The 19,188-nt window shown below is 41.7% G+C and overlaps 1 protein-coding gene across 4 annotated transcripts in view; it reads left to right on the top strand.

Annotated features, from left to right (window-relative positions):
- Positions 1-19,188, top strand: part of LOC128649283 (transducin-like enhancer protein 4) — a 304,153-nt gene that overhangs the window by 193,557 nt on the left and 91,408 nt on the right. For all 4 annotated transcript variants that reach the window (XM_053702473.1, XM_053702472.1, XM_053702474.1 and 1 more), the window contains one exon: positions 14,012-14,261. In XM_053702473.1, the coding sequence (XP_053558448.1) occupies positions 14,012-14,261 (250 nt within the window). The remainder of the gene's footprint in view (positions 1-14,011; positions 14,262-19,188) is intronic.

The following is a 19,188-nucleotide window of genomic DNA, read 5'->3' as shown; positions in this document are numbered from 1 at the left end:
CTTCTCCCGATAAATATTCTGGAACTGAGAGCGATATTCAATGCTCTCAAGGCTTGGCCTCAGCTAGCAAAGGCCAAGTTCATACGGTTTCAATCAGACATTTCATCCGGGGGAGTGGGAACTCCATCCGGAAATCTTTGCCCAAATTACTCAATTGTGGGGCATTCCAGACATGGATCTGATGGCCTCTCGTCAGAACTTCAAGGTTCCTTGCTACGGGTCCAGATCCAGGGATCCCAAGGCGACTCTAGTAGATGCACTAGTAGCACCTTGGACCTTCAAACTAGCTTATGTATTCCCGCCGTTTCCTCTCATCCCCAGGCTGGTAGCCAGGATCAATCAGGAGAGGGCATCGGTGATCTTGATAGCTCCTGCGTGGCCACGCAGGACTTGGTATGCAGACCTGGTGAATATGTCATCGGCTCCACCATGGAAGCTACCTTTGAGACGAGACCTTCTTGTTCAAGGTCCGTTCGAACATCCGAATCTGGTCTCACTCCAACTGACTGCTTGGAGATTGAACGCTTGATCTTATCAAAGCGAGGGTTCTCAGATTCTGTCATTGATACTCTTGTTCAGGCCAGAAAGCCTGTAACTAGAAAAATCTACCACAAAATATGGAAAAAATATATCTGTTGGTGTGAATCTAAAGGATTCCCTTGGGACAAGGTAAAAATTCCTAAGATTCTATCCTTTCTTCAAGAAGGTTTGGAGAAAGGATTATCTGCAAGTTCTTTGAAGGGACAGATTTCTGCCTTGTCTGTGTTACTTCACAAAAAGCTGGCAGCTGTGCCAGATGTTCAAGCCTTTGTTCAGGCTCTGGTTAGAATCAAGCCTGTTTACAAACATTTGACTCCTCCTTGGAGTCTCAATTTAGTTCTTTCAGTTCTTCAGGGGGTTCCGTTTGAACCCTTACATTCCGTTGATATTAAATTATTATCTTGGAAAGTTTTGTTTTTGGTTGCAATTTCTTCTGCTAGAAGAGTTTCAGAATTATCTGCTCTGCAGTGTTCTCCTCCTTATCTGGTGTTCCATGCAGATAAGGTGGTTTTACGTACTAAACCTGGTTTTCTTCCGAAAGTTGTTTCTAACAAAAACATTAACCAGGAGATAGTCGTGCCTTCTTTGTGTCCGAATCCAGTTTCACAGAAGGAACGTTTGTTGCACAATTTGGATGTAGTTCGTGCTCTAAAATTCTATTTAGATGCTACAAAGGATTTTAGACAAACATCTTCTTTGTTTGTTGTTTATTCTGGTAAAAGGAGAGGTCAAAAAGCAACTTCTACCTCTCTCTCTTTTTGGATTAAAAGCATCATCAGATTGGCTTACGAGACTGCCGGACGGCAGCCTCCTGAAAGAATCACAGCTCATTCTACTAGGGCTGTGGCTTCCACATGGGCCTTCAAGAACGAGGCTTCTGTTGGTCAGCGACTTGGTCTTCACTGCACACTTTTACAAAATTTTACAAATTTGATACTTTCTCCAACATAGGTGTGTCCGGTCCACGGCGTCATCCTTACTTGTGGGATATTCTCTTCCCCAACAGGAAATGGCAAAGAGCCCAGCAAAGCTGGTCACATGATCCCTCCTAGGCTCCGCCTACCCCAGTCATTCTCTTTGCCGTTGTACAGGCAACATCTCCACGGAGATGGCTTAGAGTTTTTTAGTGTTTAACTGTAGTTTTTATTATTCAATCAAGAGTTTGTTATTTTGAAATAGTGCTGGTATGTACTATTTACTCAGAAACAGAAAAGAGATGAAGATTTCTGTTTGTATGAGGAAAATGATTTTAGCAACCGTCACTAAAATCCATGGCTGTTCCACACAGGACTGTTGAGAGCAATTAACTTCAGTTGGGGGAACAGTGAGCAGTCTCTTGCTGCTTGAGGTATGACACATTCTAACAAGACGATGTAATGCTGGAAGCTGTCATTTTCCCTATGGGATCCGGTAAGCCATGTTTATTACGATTGTAAATAAGGGCTTCAAAAAGGGCTTATTAAGACTGTAGACTTTTTTTTGGGCTAAATCGATTGATTATTAACACATATTTAGCCTTGAGGAATCATTTTATCTGGGTATTTTGATATAATAATATTGGCAGGCACTGTTTTAGACACCTTATTCTTTAGGGGCTTTCCCAAAGCATAGGCAGAGCCTCATTTTCGCGCCGGTGTTGCGCACTTGTTTTTGAGAGGCATGGCATGCAGTCGCATGTGAGAGGAGCTCGGATACTTAGAAAAGACTTTCTGAAGGCGTCATTTGGTATCGTATTCCCCTTGGGGCTTGGTTGGGTCTCAGCAAAGCAGATACCAGGGACTGTAAAGGGGTTAAAGTTCAAAACGGCTCCGGTTCCGTTATTTTAAGGGTTAAAGCTTCCAAATTTGGTGTGCAATACTTTTAAGGCTTTAAGACACTGTGGTGAAACAATTCCTTCATGTTTTTTCGCATTTGCAGTAAAAAAGTGAGTTCAGTTTAAAATTTAAAGTGACAGTAACGGTTCTATTTTAAAACGTTTTTTGTACTTTGTTATCAAGTTTATGCCTGTTTAACATGTCTGAACTACCAGATAGACTGTGTTCTGAATGTGGGGAAGCCTGAATTCCTATTCATTTAAATAAATGTGATTTATGTGACAATGACAATGATGCCCAAGATGATTCCTCAAGTGAGGGGAGTAAGCATGGTACTGCATCATTCCCTCCTTCGTCTACACGAGTCTTGCCCACTCAGGAGGCCCCTAGTACATCTAGCGCGCCAATACTCCTTACTATGCAACAATTAACGGCTGTAATGGATAATTCTGTCAAAAACATTTTAGCCAAAATGAACACTTATCAGCGTAAGCGCGACTGCTCTGTTTTAGATACTGAAGAGCATGACGACGCTGATATTAATATTTCTGAAGGGCCTCTAACTCAGTCTGATGGGGCCAGGGAGGTTTTGTCTGAGGGAGAAATTACTGATTCAGGGCACATTTCTCAACAAGCTGAACCTGATGTGATTGCTTTTAAATTTAAGTTGGAACATCTCCGCATTCTGCTTAAGGAGGTATTATCCACTCTGGATGATTGTGACAAGTTGGTCATCCCAGAGAAACTATGTAAAATGGACAAGTTCCTAGAGGTGCCGGGGCTCCCAGAAGCTTTTCCTATACCCAAGCGGGTGGCGGACATTGTTAATAAAGAATGGGAAAGGCCCGGTATTCCTTTCGTCCCTCCCCCCATATTTAAAAAATTGTTTCCTATGGTCGACCCCAGAAAGGACTTATGGCAGACAGTCCCCAAGGTCGAGGGAGCGGTTTCCACTTTAAACAAACGCACCACTATACCCATAGAGGATAGTTGTGCTTTCAAAGATCCTATGGATAAAAAATTAGAAGGTTTGCTTAAAAAGATGTTTGTTCAGCAGGGTTACCTTCTACAACCAATTTCATGCATTGTCCCTGTCGCTACAGCCGCATGTTTCTGGTTCGATGAGCTGATAAAGGCGGTCGACAGTGATTCTCCTCCTTATGAGGAGATTATGGACAGAATCAATGCTCTCAAATTGGCTAATTCTTTCACCCTAGACGCCACTTTGCAATTGGCTAGGTTAGCGGCTAAGAATTCTGGGTTTGCTATTGTGGCGCGCAGAGCGCTTTGGTTGAAATCTTGGTCGGCTGATGCGTCTTCCAAGAACAAGCTACTTAACATTCCTTTCAAGGGGAAAACGCTGTTTGGCCCTGACTTGAAAGAGATTATCTCGGATATCACTGGGGGTAAGGGCCACGCCCTTCCTCAGGATCGGCCTTTCAAGGCAAAAAATAAACCTAATTTTCGTCCCTTTCGTAGAAACGGACCAGCCCAAGGTGCTACGTCCTCTAAGCAAGAGGGTAATACTTCTCAAGCCAAGCCAGCTTGGAGACCAATGCAAGGCTGGAACAAGGGAAAGCAGGCCAAGAAACCTGCCACTGCTACCAAGACAGCATGAAATGTTGGCCCCCGATCCGGGACCGGATCTGGTGGGGGGCAGACTCTCTCTCTTCGCTCAGGCTTGGGCAAGAGATGTTCTGGATCCTTGGGCGCTAGAAATAGTCTCCCAAGGTTATCTTCTGGAATTCAAGGGACTTCCCCCAAGGGGGAGGTTCCACAGGTCTCAGTTGTCTTCAGACCACATAAAAAGACAGGCATTCTTACATTGTGTAGAAGACCTGTTAAAAATGGGAGTGATTCATCCCGTTCCATTAAGAGAACAAGGGATGGGGTTCTACTCCAATCTGTTTATAGTTCCCAAAAAAGAGGGAACGTTCAGACCAATCTTAGATCTCAAGATCTTAAACAAGTTTCTCAAGGTTCCATCGTTCAAGATGGAAACCATTCGAACTATTCTTCCTTCCATCCAGGAAGGTCAATTCTTGACCACGGTGGATTTAAAGGATGCGTATCTACATATTCCTATCCACAAGGAACATCATCGGTTCCTGAGGTTCGCATTCCTGGACAAACATTACCAGTTCGTGGCGCTTCCTTTCGGATTAGCCACTGCTCCAAGGATTTTCACAAAGGTACTAGGGTCCCTTCTAGCTGTGCTAAGACCAAGGGGCATTGCTGTAGTACCTTACTTGGACGACATTCTGATTCAAGCGTCGTCCCTTCCTCAAGCAAAGGCTCACACGGACATTGTCCTGGCCTTTCTCAGATCTCACGGATGGAAAGTGAACGTGGAAAAGAGTTCTCTATCTCCGTCAACAAGGGTTCCCTTCTTGGGAACAATAATAGACTCCTTAGAAATGAGGATTTTTCTGACAGAGGCCAGAAAAACAAAACTTCTAGACTCTTGTCGGATACTTCATTCCGTTCCTCTTCCTTCCATAGCTCAGTGCATGGAAGTGATCGGGTTGATGGTAGCGGCAATGGACATAGTTCCTTTTGCACGCATTCATCTAAGACCATTACAAGTAAATCAGAAGACCAGAGACTCACTCCGTTGGTGGCTGTCCCTGGACAACCTGTCACGAGGGATGACATTCCGCAGACCAGAGTGGGTCATTGTCACGACCGACGCCAGTCTGATGGGCTGGGGCGCGGTCTGGGGATCCCTGAAAGCTCAGGGTCTTTGGTCTCGGGAAGAATCTCTTCTACCGATAAATATTCTGGAACTGAGAGCGATATTCAATGCTCTCAAGGCTTGGCCTCAGCTAGCGAGGGCCAAGTTCATACGGTTTCAATCAGACAACATGACAACTGTTGCGTACATCAACCATCAGGGGGCAACAAGGAGTTCCCTGGCGATGGAAGAAGTGACCAAAATCATTCTATGGGCGGAGTCTCACTCCTGCCACCTGTCTGCTATCCACATCCCAGGAGTGGAAAATTGGGAAGCGGATTTTCTGAGTCGTCAGACATTGCATCCGGGGGAGTGGGAACTCCATCCGGAAATCTTTGCCCAAGTCACTCAGCTGTGGGGCATTCCAGACATGGATCTGATGGCCTCTCGTCAGAACTTCAAAGTTCCTTGCTACGGGTCCAGATCCAGGGATCCCAAGGCGGCTCTAGTGGATGCACTAGTAGCACCTTGGACCTTCAAACTAGCTTATGTGTTCCCGCCGTTTCCTCTCATCCCCAGGCTGGTAGCCAGGATCAATCAGGAGAGGGCGTCGGTGATCTTGATAGCTCCTGCGTGGCCACGCAGGACTTGGTATGCAGATCTGGTGAATATGTCATCGGCTCCTCCTTGGAAGCTACCTTTGAGACGAGACCTTCTTGTTCAGGGTCCGTTCGAACATCCGAATCTGGTTTCACTCCAGCTGACTGCTTGGAGATTGAACGCTTGATCTTATCGAAGCGAGGGTTCTCAGATTCTGTTATCGATACTCTTGTTCAGGCCAGAAAGCCTGTAACTAGAAAGATTTACCACAAAATTTGGAAAAAATATATCTGTTGGTGTGAATCTAAAGGATTCCCTTGGGACAAGGTTAAGATTCCTAGGATTCTATCCTTCCTTCAAGAAGGATTGGAAAAAGGATTATCTGCAAGTTCCCTGAAGGGACAGATTTCTGCCTTGTCTGTGTTACTTCACAAAAAGCTGGCCGCTGTGCCAGATGTTCAAGCCTTTGTTCAGGCTCTGGTTAGAATTAAGCCTGTTTACAAACCTTTGACTCCTCCTTGGAGTCTCAATTTAGTTCTTTCAGTTCTTCAGGGGGTTCCGTTTGAACCCTTGCATTCCGTTGATATTAAGTTATTATCTTGGAAAGTTTTGTTTTTAGTTGCAATTTCTTCTGCTAGAAGAGTTTCAGAATTATCTGCTCTGCAGTGTTCTCCTCCTTATCTGGTGTTCCATGCAGATAAGGTGGTTTTACGTACTAAACCTGGTTTTCTTCCAAAAGTTGTTTCTAACAAAAACATTAACCAGGAGATTATCGTACCTTCTCTATGTCCGAAACCAGTTTCAAAGAAGGAACGTTTGTTGCACAATTTGGATGTTGTTCGCGCTCTAAAATTCTATTTAGATGCTACAAAGGATTTTAGACAAACATCTTCCTTGTTTGTTGTTTATTCCGGTAAACGGAGAGGTCAAAAAGCAACTTCTACCTCTCTCTCTTTTTGGATTAAAAGCATCATCAGATTGGCTTACGAGACTGCCGGACGGCAGCCTCCCGAAAGAATCACAGCTCATTCCACTAGGGCTGTGGCTTCCACATGGGCCTTCAAGAACGAGGCTTCTGTTGATCAGATATGTAGGGCAGCGACTTGGTCTTCACTGCACACTTTTACCAAATTTTACAAGTTTGATACTTTTGCTTCTTCTGAGGCTATTTTTGGGAGAAAGGTTTTGCAAGCCGTGGTGCCTTCCATTTAGGTGACCTGATTTGCTCCCTCCCTTCATCCGTGTCCTAAAGCTTTGGTATTGGTTCCCACAAGTAAGGATGACGCCGTGGACCGGACACACCTATGTTGGAGAAAACAGAATTTATGTTTACCTGATAAATTACTTTCTCCAACGGTGTGTCCGGTCCACGGCCCGCCCTGGTTTTTTTAATCAGGTCTGATAATTTATTTTCTTTAACTACAGTCACCACGGTACCATATGGTTTCTCCTATGCAAATATTCCTCCTTAACGTCGGTCGAATGACTGGGGTAGGCGGAGCCTAGGAGGGATCATGTGACCAGCTTTGCTGGGCTCTTTGCCATTTCCTGTTGGGGAAGAGAATATCCCACAAGTAAGGATGACGCCGTGGACCGGACACACCGTTGGAGAAAGTAATTTATCAGGTAAACATAAATTCTGTTTTTGCTTCTTCTGAGGCTATTTTTGGGAGAAAGGTTTTGCAAGCCGTGGTGCCTTCCATCTAGGTGACCTGATTTGCTCCCTCCCTTCATCCGTGTCCTAAAGCTTTGGTATTGGTTCCCACAAGTAAGGATGACGCCGTGGACCGGACACACCTATGTTGGAGAAAACAGAATTTATGTTTACCTGATAAATTACTTTCTCCAACGGTGTGTCCGGTCCACGGCCCGCCCTGGTTTTTTAATCAGGTCTGATAATTTATTTTCTTTAACTACAGTCACCACGGTATCATATGATTTCTCCTATGCAAATATTCCTCCTTTACGTCGGTCGAATGACTGGGGAAGGCGGAGCCTAGGAGGGATCATGTGACCAGCTTTGCTGGGCTCTTTGCCATTTCCTGTTGGGGAGGAGAATATCCCACAAGTAAGGATGACGCCGTGGACCGGACACACCGTTGGAGAAAGTAATTTATCAGGTAAACATAAATTCTGTTTTTACAAACTTTGCCTCCTATGGAGGTGGTGAAGTAAGTTTGTGCTAGATTCTACGTTGATATGCGCTCCGCAGCAGGTTGGAGCCCGGTTTTCCTCTCAGCGTGCAGTGAATGTCAGAGGGATGTGAGGAGAATATTGCCTATTTGAATTCAATGATCTCCTTCTACGGGGTCTATTTCATAGTTTCTCTGTTATCGGTCGTAGAGATTCATCTCTTACCTCCCTTTTCAGATCGACGATATACTCTTATATATACCATTACCTCTGCTGATTCTCGTTTCAGTACTGGTTTGGCTTTCTACTACATGTAGACGAGTGTCCTGGGGTAAGTAAGTCTTATTTTCTGTGACACTCTAAGCTATGGTTGGGCACTTTTATATAAAGTTCTAAATATATGTATTCAAACATTTATTTGCCTTGACTCAGGATGTTCAACGTTCCTTATTTCAGACAGTCAGTTTCATATTTGGGATAATGCATATGATTAAATCAATTTTTTCTTACCTTAAAATTTGACTTTTCCCTGTGGGCTGTTAGGCTCCGGGGGCTGAAAATGCTTCATTTTATTGGGTCATTCTTGGCGCTGACTTTTTTGGCGCAAAATTTTTTTTCTATTTCCGGCGTCATACGTGTCGCCGGAAGTTGCGTCATTTTTAACGTTTTTTTTTGCGCCAAAAGTGTCGGCGTTCCGGATGTGGCGTCATTTTTGGCGCCAAAGGCATTTAGGCGCCAAATAATGTGGGCGTCTTTTTTGGCGCTAAAAAAATATGGGCGTCACTATTGTCTCCACATTATTTAAGTCTCATTATTTATTGCTTCTGGTTGCTAGAAGCTTGTTCACTGGCATTTTTTCCCATTCCTGAAACTGTCATTTAAGGAATTTGATCAATTTTGCTTTATATGTTGTTTTTTCTATTACATATTGCAAGATGTCCCAGATTGACACTGAGTCAGAAGATACTTCTGGAAAATCGCTGCCTGGTGCTGAATCTACCAAAGTTAAGTGTATCTGCTGTAAACTTGTGGTATCTGTTCCTCCAGCTGTTGTTTGTACTGAATGTCATGACAAACTTGTTAATGCAGATAATATTTCCTTTAGTAATGTTACATTACCTGTTGCTGTTCCGTCAACATCTAATACTCAGAGTGTTCCTGATAACATAAGAGATTTTGCTTCTAAATCCATTAAGAAGGCTATGTCTGTTATTCCTCCTTCTAGTAAACGTAAAAAATCTTTTAAAACTTCTCATTTTTCAGATGAATTTTTAAATGAACATCATCATTCTGATTCTGATAATGGTTCTTCTGGTTCAGAGGATTCTGTCTCAGAGGTTGATGCTGATAAATCTTCATATTTATTTAAAATGGAATTTATTCGTTCTTTACTTAAAGAAGTCTTAATTGCATTAGAAATAGAGGATTCTGGTCCTCTTGATACTAAATCTAAACGTTTAAATAAGGTTTTTAAATCTCCTGTAGTTATTCCAGAAGTTTTTCCTGTCCCTGATGCTATTTCTGAAGTAATTTCCAGGGAATGGAATAATTTGGGTAATTCATTTACTCCTAAACGTTTTAAGCAATTATATCCTGTGCCATCTGACAGATTAGAGTTTTGGGACAAAATCCCTAAGGTTGATGGGGCTGTCTCTACTCTTGCTAAGCGTACTACTATTCCTACGGCAGATAGTACTTCCTTTAAGGATCCTTTAAGGATAGGAAAATTGAATCCTTTCTAAGAAAAGCTTACTTGTGTTCAGGTAATCTTCTTAGACCTGCTATATCTTTAGCGGATGTTGCTGCAGCTTCAACTTTTTGGTTAGAAGCTTTAGCGCAACAAGTAACAGATCATAATTCTCATAGCATTATTAATCTTCTTCAAAATGCTAATAATTTTATTTGTGATGCCATCTTTGATATCATTAGAGTTGATGTCAGGTATATGTCTCTAGCTATTTTAGCTAGAAGAGCTTTATGGCTTAAAACTTGGAATGCTGATATGTCTTCTAAGTCTACTTTGCTTTCCCTTTCTTTCCAGGGTAATAAATTATTTGGTTCTCAGTTGGATTCTATTATCTCAACTGTTACTGGAGGGAAAGGAACTTTTTTACCACAGGATAAAAAATCTAAAGGTAAATTTAGATCTAATAATCGTTTTCGTTCCTTTCGTCACAATAAGGAACAAAAGCTTGATCCTTCATCCACAGGAGCGGTATCAGTTTGGAAACCATCTCCAGTCTGGAATAAATCCAAGCCTTTTAGAAAACCAAATCCAGCTCCTAAGTCCACATGAAGGTGCGGCCCTCATTCCAGCTCAGCTGGTAGGGGGCAGATTACGTTTTTTCAAAGAAATTTGGATCAATTCCATTCACAATCTTTGGATTCAGAAAATTGTTTCAGAAGGGTACAGAATTGGCTTCAAGATAAGGCCTCCTGCAAAGAGATTTTTTCTTTCCCGTGTCCCAGTAAACCCAGCGAAGGCTCGAGCATTTCTGAAATGTGTTTCAGATCTAGAGTTGGCTGGAGTAATTATGCCAGTTCCAGTTCTGGAACAGGGGCTGGGGTTTTATTCAAATCTCTTCATTGTACCAAAGAAGGAGAATTCCTTCAGACCAGTTCTGGATCTAAAAATATTGAATCGTTATGTAAGGATACCAACATTCAAAATGGTAACTGTAAGGACTATCCTGCCTTTTGTTCAGCAAGGGCATTATATGTCCACAATAGATTTACAGGATGCATATCTGCATATTCCGATTCATCCAGATCAATATCAGTTTCTGAGATTCTCTTTCCTAGACAAGCATTACCAGTTTGTGGCTCTGCCGTTTGGCCTAGCAACAGCTCCAAGAATTTTTACAAAGGTTCTCGGTGCCCTTCTGTCTGTAATCAGAGAACAGGGTATTGTGGTATTTCCTTATTTGGACGATATCTTGGTACTTGCTTAGTCTTCACATTTAGCAGAATCTCATACGAATCGACTTGTGTTGTTTCTTCAAGATCATGGTTGGAGGATCAATTTACCAAAAAGTTCATTGATTCCTCAGACAAAGGTAACCTTTTTAGGTTTCCAGATAGATTCAGTGTCCATGACTCTGTCTCTGACAGACAAGAGACGTCTGAAATTGATTTCAGCTTGTCGAAACCTTCAGTCACAATCATTCCCTTCAGTAGCCTTATGCATGGAAATTCTAGGTCTTATGAATGCTGCATCGGACGCGATCCCCTTTGCTCGCTTTCACATGCGGCCTCTTCAGCTCTGTATGCTGAACCAGTGGTGCAGGGATTACACAAAGATATCTCAATTAATATCTTTAAAACCGATTGTACGACACTCTCTGACGTGGTGGACAGATCACCATCGTTTAGTTCAGGGGGCTTCTTTTGTTCTTCCGACCTGGACTGTAATTTCAACAGATGCAAGTCTGACAGGTTGGGGAGCTGTTTGGGGGTCTCTGACAGCACAAGGGGTTTGGGAATCTCAGGAGGTGAGATTACCGATCAATATTTTGGAACTCCGTGCAATTTTCAGAGCTCTTCAGTCATGGCCTCTTCTAAAGAGAGAATCGTTCATTTGTTTTCAGACAGACAATGTCACAACTGTGGCATACATCAATCATCAAGGAGGGACTCACAGTCCTCTGGCTATGAAAGAAGTATCTTGAATACTGGTATGGGCGGAATCCAGCTCCTGTCTAATTTCTGCGGTTCAGACAATTGGGAAGCGGATTATCTCAGTCGCCAAACGTTACATCTGGGCGAATGGTCTCTTCACCCAGAGGTATTTCTTCAGATTGTTCAAATGTGGGGACTTCCAGAAATAGATCTGGAGGCTTCTCATCTAAACAAGAAACTTCCCAGGTATCTGTCCAGATCCAGGGACCCTCAGGCGGAAGCAGTGGATGCATTGTCACTTCCTTGGAAGTATCATCCTGCCTATATCTTTCCGCCTCTAGTTCTTCTTCCAAGAGTAATCTCCAAGATTCTGAAGGAATGCTCGTTTGTTCTGCTGGTGGCTCCAGCATGGCCTCACAGGTTTTGGTATGCGGATCTTGTCCGGATGGCCTCTTGCCAACCATGGACTCTTCCGTTAAGACCAGACCTTCTGTCTCAAGGTCCTTTTTTCCATCAGGATCTCAAATCCTTAAATTTAAAGGTATGGAGATTGAACGCTTGATTCTTAGTCAAAGAGGTTTCTCTGACTCTGATTAGTACTATGTTACAGGCTCGTAAATCTGTATCTAGAAAGATATATTATCGAGTTTGGAAGACTTACATTTCTTGGTGTCTTTCTCATCATTTTTCCTGGCATTCTTTTAGAATTCCGAGAATTCTACAGTTTCTTCAGGATGGTTTGGATAAAGGTTTGTCTGCAAGTTCCTTGAAAGGACAAATCTCTGCTCTTTCTGTTCTTTTTCACAGAAAGATTGCTAATCTTCCTGATATTCATTGTTTTGTGCAAGCTTTGGTTCGTATAAAGCCTGTCATTAAGTCAATTTCTCCTCCTTGGAGTTTGAATTTGGTTCTGGGGGCTCTTCAAGCTCCTCCGTTTGAACCTATGCATTCATTGGACATTAAATTACTTTCTTGGAAAGTTTTGTTTCTTTTGGCCATCTCTTCTGCTAGAAGAGTTTCTGAATTATCTGCTCTTTCTTGTGAGTCTCCTTTTCTGATTTTTCATCAGGATAAGGCGGTGTTGCGAACTTCTTTTCAATTTTTACCTAAGGTTGTGAATTCTAACAACATTAGTAGAGAAATTGTGGTTCCTTCATTGTGTCCTAATCCTAAGAATTCTAAGGAGAAATCATTGCATTCTTTGGATGTAGTTAGAGCTTTGAAATATTATGTTGAAGCTACTAAGAATTTCCGAAAGACTTCTAGTCTATTTGTTATCTTTTCCGGTTCTAGGAAAGGTCAGAAGGCCTCTGCCATTTCTTTGGCATCTTGGTTGAAATCTTTAATTCATCATGCTTATGTCGAGTCGGGTAAAACTCCGCCTCAAAGGATTACAGCTCATTCTACTAGGTCAGTTTCTACTTCCTGGGCATTTAGGAATGAAGCTTCGGTTGATCAGATTTGCAAAGCAGCTACTTGGTCTTCTTTGCATACTTTTACTAAATTCTACCATTTTGATGTGTTTTCTTCTTCTGAAGCAGTTTTTGGTAGAAAAGTACTTCAGGCAGCTGTTTCAGTTTGATTCTTCTGCTTATAATTTCAGTTTTTTTCATTATAAGATTTAAACTTTATTTTGGGTGTGGATTATTTTCAGCGGAATTGGCTGTCTTTATTTTATCCCTCCCTCTCTAGTGACTCTTGCGTGGAAGATCCACATCTTGGGTAGTCATTATCCCATACGTCACTAGCTCATGGACTCTTGCTAATTTCATGAAAGAAAACATAATTTATGTAAGAACTTACCTGATAAATTCATTTCTTTCATATTAGCAAGAGTCCATGAGGCCCACCCTTTTTGTGGTGGCTATGATTTTTATGTATAAAGCACAATTATTCCAATTCCTTATTTTTTATGCTTTCACACTTTTTTTCTTATCACCCCACTTCTTGGCTATGCGTTAAACTGATTTGTGGGTGTGGTGAGGGGTGTATTTATAGGCATTTTGAGGTTTGGGAAACTTTGCCCCTCCTGGTAGGAATGTATATCCCATACGTCACTAGCTCATGGACTCTTGCTAATATGAAAGAAATGAATTTATCAGGTAAGTTCTTACATAAATTGTTTTTTCCCAGGAAAACAAAATCTACTATTATTATACATTTCCATGCACAAAAATGTTACCTTTTTGTGCATTCAAATAAGTAACAGACCTAAGCTATTTTTGCAGCAAAGAAAATAGTCACGTCATCAGCGTCACAAATTGGTTTTACTTTTTCGGCCAATCATTATTGTGTTGTATTATATATGCAGTGATATCAATAAAACGAGCCAGCACTATAAGGCTTCCAGAGGTCAATGATCGTATTCCAGCATATAAATATTTCTCACTAGTCATTTCAAAATATGGTTTTAATTTGTAAACTTTGCTTTTTTTTATAAATTCATAACAGATACGTTTGAATGAAGCTTTTGTTTTGACAGATGCCTTTATAATTTTTTCAAAACTATTTACACTTCACAAAATTCTAAGTAAGATGTTTGTAGTAATTGATACAAAATGCACTTGCTATGCTTTACCAACATCTTATGCTTTTGATCCTTGATCCAAGTGTAATTTCTTTTTCTGATTAGTGCATATTCATTCCATGTAAGTGCCGATGGTCAGATGCAGCCTGTTCCTTTCCCTCCTGATGCTCTTATTGGCCCCGGAATACCTCGGCATGCACGACAGATAAACACATTAAACCATGGAGAAGTAGTGTGTGCAGTTACCATCAGCAATCCTACAAGACATGTGTATACCGGTGGGAAGGGATGTGTCAAAGTCTGGGACATTAGTCACCCAGGGAACAAAAGCCCTGTCTCTCAACTGGACTGCTTGGTAAGCAAATGACAATTTACTCCTCTTTTCAAATTTACTTTGTTCTCTTGGTATGGTTTGTTGAAAAGTTATAGGCTCATAGGAGCTCAGGAGCGTGCATGTGTCTTTAGTACCCTATGGCAGAAGTGTTTTTTAAATATTGATTGTTGCAATGTTCTATATTGTTGCATTTGCTGCAGCCATGGAATCCCTAGACACGTGCATACTACTTAGCTCATACGAGCCTACATAGATTTACTGTTGAACAAAGAATACCAAGAGAACATAATTTTATTCTATTATCAAATTTGTTAAGTTGTGTAAAATTGCATGCTCTATCTTAACCATAAGCGTTTACAGCTCACAACTCACAAATTAAATGTTTAATTGACCATAATAATAATAATAATTCAAGCCACATTCATGATTTTAATTTACCTGATAAATTGCACTTTTTTTCCACTTCTCCTAGAGATGCTGGGTTGCATATTACATACTTTAACTTACTGCAGTTTACCTGACCCATTTACATGTTACAATGTGATAGATCAGTGCAGGAGCTTATTTAGTTCTAACTTTTAGAGTCCATTTAAACATAGATAATCGGGATTTGTAAGGGGTGTATTCTTGATACTCTGGATTTACAAAAAGCTTTCATACAGGTAGTGAGAGTCTACGATCCAATACTCCTGGGAATTACTCTTCCCTTCCCTTATATTTTATGCATCCCTGAACAGAAGAGTCTTTAAGGAGCGTTTGAAAACTAGGGGAGAGTCTTGTGGAGCAAGGCAGAGAGTTCCACAAAATAGGTGCCAGTCTGGAGAAGTCTTGTAGACGGAAATGTGAGGAATTAACAAGAGGAGTAGAGAAGGAGGTCATGAGCAGAGCGAAGGAGGGAGAGTATCTGGAGACTAGGTTGGAGATATAGGGTAGAGCAGTGTTATTGAGAGCTTTAAAAGTTAGTCAGGATTTTATGTTTTATTCGGGAGGTTAGAGGGAGTGAGTGAAGAGACTGGCAGAGAGGTGCATCAGATGAGGACCACTGAGTATCATTTTAATGCTGTATACGGTTTAATCCCTTGGTGTGTTTTTTGTTCCTGCTGCAGTTTCTAAGATTCTAACTGGAAATTGGTCTAAGAATTTGTATCTTTTTCAGGTTTCTATTATCAAGCTTTTGGAAGCTATTGTCAAAATGGTTGAGGCCATTTCTTTCCTAAGATATGGTGAGTCCACAACGTCATCAATTACTAGTGGGAATAACACTCCTGGTCAGCAGGAGGAAGCAAAGAGCACCACAGCTAAGCTGTGTAAGTATCACTCCCCTTCCCATAACCCTCAGTCATTCTCTTTGCCTCTGTCAATGGAGGAGGTGAAGTTTTGGTGTCTGAAGAAAATTGGATTTTTTTTGCTTCAAGCAAGATTTTTGTGTTTAGCCGTAGTCCACGTTAATCTGTTCAGTAGGTTAGTGGTGGCTTTAAAGCAGTTAGGAACTTGTAAGGTGGGCCTTGCTGTGTTTTCCTAACATATTTGCTGCCCATGGTATAGAAAGCCAGAGTAGGTTTACTCTGTTCTTTCTCTTTCTACAGGTCTCTGAGGAGTGGCGTCCACTCACACCGTGTAGGCTGTCGTCCTGCTGGGCAGCTAGACTGCAAGTAAGTGCCTTTGGTCTTCTAGGTTTGGGAGACTGTGCACTTATAATAGTTAAACTGCAAATTTATCTGGGACATTTATATTCTTGGGAATGATATTAAAGAGCATGATGTAGGCACGTCCTTGTGACCAGGAGACTAGGGGTTAATACTTTGCATGTTTTAGAGTATACCTTGATTATATTTAATGATGGCTCATGTATTTTTTATATGATCAGAGACTTTTAGGGGTTAATTAATACCTCTTATTAAAGGGACACTCAATCAAAATTAAACTTTCATTATTCAGATAGAGCATGCCATTTTAAACTACTTTCCAATTTACTTCCATTATCAAAATGTCCACATTCTTTTTATATTTAAACTTTTTGAGTCACCAGCTCCTACTGAGCATGTGCAAGAATAAGTGTGTATGCATTTGTGAATGACTGATGGCTGTCACATGGTACAGGGGGCGTGGAAAAAGACATAACTTTTAAAATTGTCAGAAAAAAAAAAATCTACTACTCATTTGAAGTTCAAAGTGCTATTGCATTGTCTTGTTATCTTGCATTTGTTGATTATGCAAATCTACTGTGTTGACTGGTCCTTTAATTCTATAATTCATTTGAGCAATGAATTTCTGTTGGGCTTATTGTTTTGTGTGCTGCGTGTATGCCTCAGTATCAGTTAATGATCTGTCTCCTATCTTTCCAACAACGCTGTTTGATATGAGAGAGAGATTTTTATTAAGAATCATTTGTTAGGGTTTTTTTTGCCACTGTCGGTCAGGATAGTTTAGAATGAATAGACCGATATTCTCTGTTGATTATGAGCGCGCTTTTTTGCTTAGCTGCGCACTTCTATGGACGTTTGTCATGTGACCCATTTCTCTTCCACTTTTCAATGCAAGCAGAGCAGCGCCATTGCTATGCCGATCTTAGACTCGGCTTTAGCAGTGTGGCTCTCTACATTGTCTTCTCTGTATGATGTAGGTTCCGTGTTTAGCAGTTGTCGGTCTGCATCATTATTCTTAAAGTGACAGTCATTATTTTATGCACAATAGGATGTTATCTTTTTTTTTTACATATCAATTTGTACTGGTTATATGACTGTACTTATGCTTGTCCTGTGACAGTGGTAAATCATCATCTTTTAAATTTAAGTAATCTCTCATAACTCTGACTCATTTGATGAATGCTGTGCCTTGACACAGATTTATTTATTTAATGCAAATCTGTGCTGCAAGTTATCCAGAACTGTTAAATTTATAATAGGTTGTTGTCCTCTGAGCCAAATGTCTCCCAGGATGATGCTGTTCAGGCAATGCCACAGATTTCTCCTCAAACGTTCCAAGCCTTAATGACATCACATGCAGTGCCCTGCGGTTCATCTCAATCTCCTGGAGGAGTTTATTTGCCTGCAGACATTGCTGCCCAGGTCTCTTTAGCGGTATCTGCGGAATTATCTGCTTTTCCTATGTTAAAGGGAAGAAGCAAAATGAACTAAAGAGATTCACAAAGAAAGATTTCTGTCCTATCTGCTGCTACTCAGGTTGTCCTTTCTCATAAGTCTTATGAGGAGCATATGTCGGTAGCCTCTGAGGGTGAAATCTCAGATTCGGACAGTATAATTCCTTCAACTGATACTGAAGTGGTAACCTTAAGATGTGTGCTTGATAACCTTGTGTATTGTTAAAGGAGGTTTTGGCTACTCGAACTACACCGATACTCCTGTCGTTTGTTCATGTTCCCTTCCAAGGGATCATCAAGTTCATGAAATTCGTCTTTCTAGACAAACTTTTTCAGTTTGTGGCTCTTCCGTTTGGCCTTGCCACAGCTCCCAGAATTTTCTCTAAGGTTCTGGGGGCTCTCTTGGCAGTGATCAGGTCTTGAGGATTTGCAGTGGTGACCTACCTGACATTGGGTTCAGGCGCCATCTTTTCAACAAGCTAACTCTCAGAGATATTGCTGTCTTTTTCACATTCCCACGGATGGAAAGTGAATCTGGAAAAGAGTTCCCTTGTTCCAGCTACAAGGGTAATTTTCTTGGGGACAATAGTAGTTTCCCTATCTATTAAATATTTGTGACAGAGGTCAGAAACTCAAAGATTCTTTCCTCTTGCCTCTTTTTTGCAGTCTACTGTCCATCAGTGGCTCATTGTATGGGGTATTTGGTTTGATGGTTGCTTCCATGGACATCATTCCCTTTGCTCGATTCCATTTGCAAGCTCTGCAGTTATGCTTGCTCAGTCAATGGAATGGGGATCGTACGGATCTGTCTCAGATGATAGATAGATATAAATCAGTCGACAGAGGGCACATGCTTCAAGAGACCTTCTTGGGTTATAGTGTCTGGACGCAAGCCTGTTGGGCTGGGGAGCGCCTCAGTGGTTTACATCAACCACCAGGGAGGAACCCAGAGTTCCTTAGCCATGTAGGAGGTGGCTCGGATTATTTATTGGGCAGAAGCTCTCAATCACTGTCTACCTTCCATCCACATTCCAGGAGTGGACATCTGGAAGCGGACTTCCTGAGCAGACAGACATTTCATCCGGGAAGTGGGCTCTCCATCCGGAGGTGTCCTCCAGGTTAACCCTTGCTTGGGGGGTGCCAGAGTTGGATCTGATGGTGTCTGGACAGAACGCCAAGCTACGGTTCAAGGTCTAGAGATCCGCAGGCCGCCCTGTTAGATGCTCTGGCAGTTAATTGGGATTTCAGTCTGGCATTCCTGATCTCCTCCGTTTGCTCTCCTTCCACGAGTCGTTGCTTGTATTAGACAGGAGAGAGCATAGTTAGCTAATAGCTCATGCATGGACTCGCAGGATCTGGTTGGGGACTTAGTGAAGATGTCATTTCTTCCACCTTGGATGTTGACTCTGAGGAAGGACCTTCTAACTCGGGGTCTATTCCTTCATCCAAATCTTGTTTTTTTTTAAGCCGACTGCTTAGAGATTGAACGCTTGGTTCTGTCTAAGCTTGGTTTTTCAGAGTCGGTCATTAAGACCATGTTTCAGGCTCGTAAGTTTGTTATTAGAAAGATTTACCATAAGGTATGGCGTAAATACCTTTATTTATGTGAATCCAAGGGCTTCTCTTGGAGTTAGGGTTAGGATTTCTAGGATTTTGTCTTTTCACTAGGAAGGTCTGGAGAAGGGGTTGTTAGTCTGATTTCTACATTATCTATTTTGTTACATAAACGTCTGCCAGATGTGCCAGATGTTCAATCTTTTTGTTAGGACCTGGTCATAATCAGGCCTGTGTTTAAGTCAGTTACTCCTCCTTGGAGCCTTAACCTTGTTCTTAAGGTTTTGCAGCAGG

The sequence above is a fragment of the Bombina bombina genome, chromosome 2 (genome assembly GCF_027579735.1).
Source record: "Bombina bombina isolate aBomBom1 chromosome 2, aBomBom1.pri, whole genome shotgun sequence".
In the NCBI taxonomy this organism is placed as follows: Eukaryota; Metazoa; Chordata; class Amphibia; order Anura; family Bombinatoridae; genus Bombina; species Bombina bombina.
This window is presented reverse-complemented; position numbering and strand designations above follow the sequence as displayed.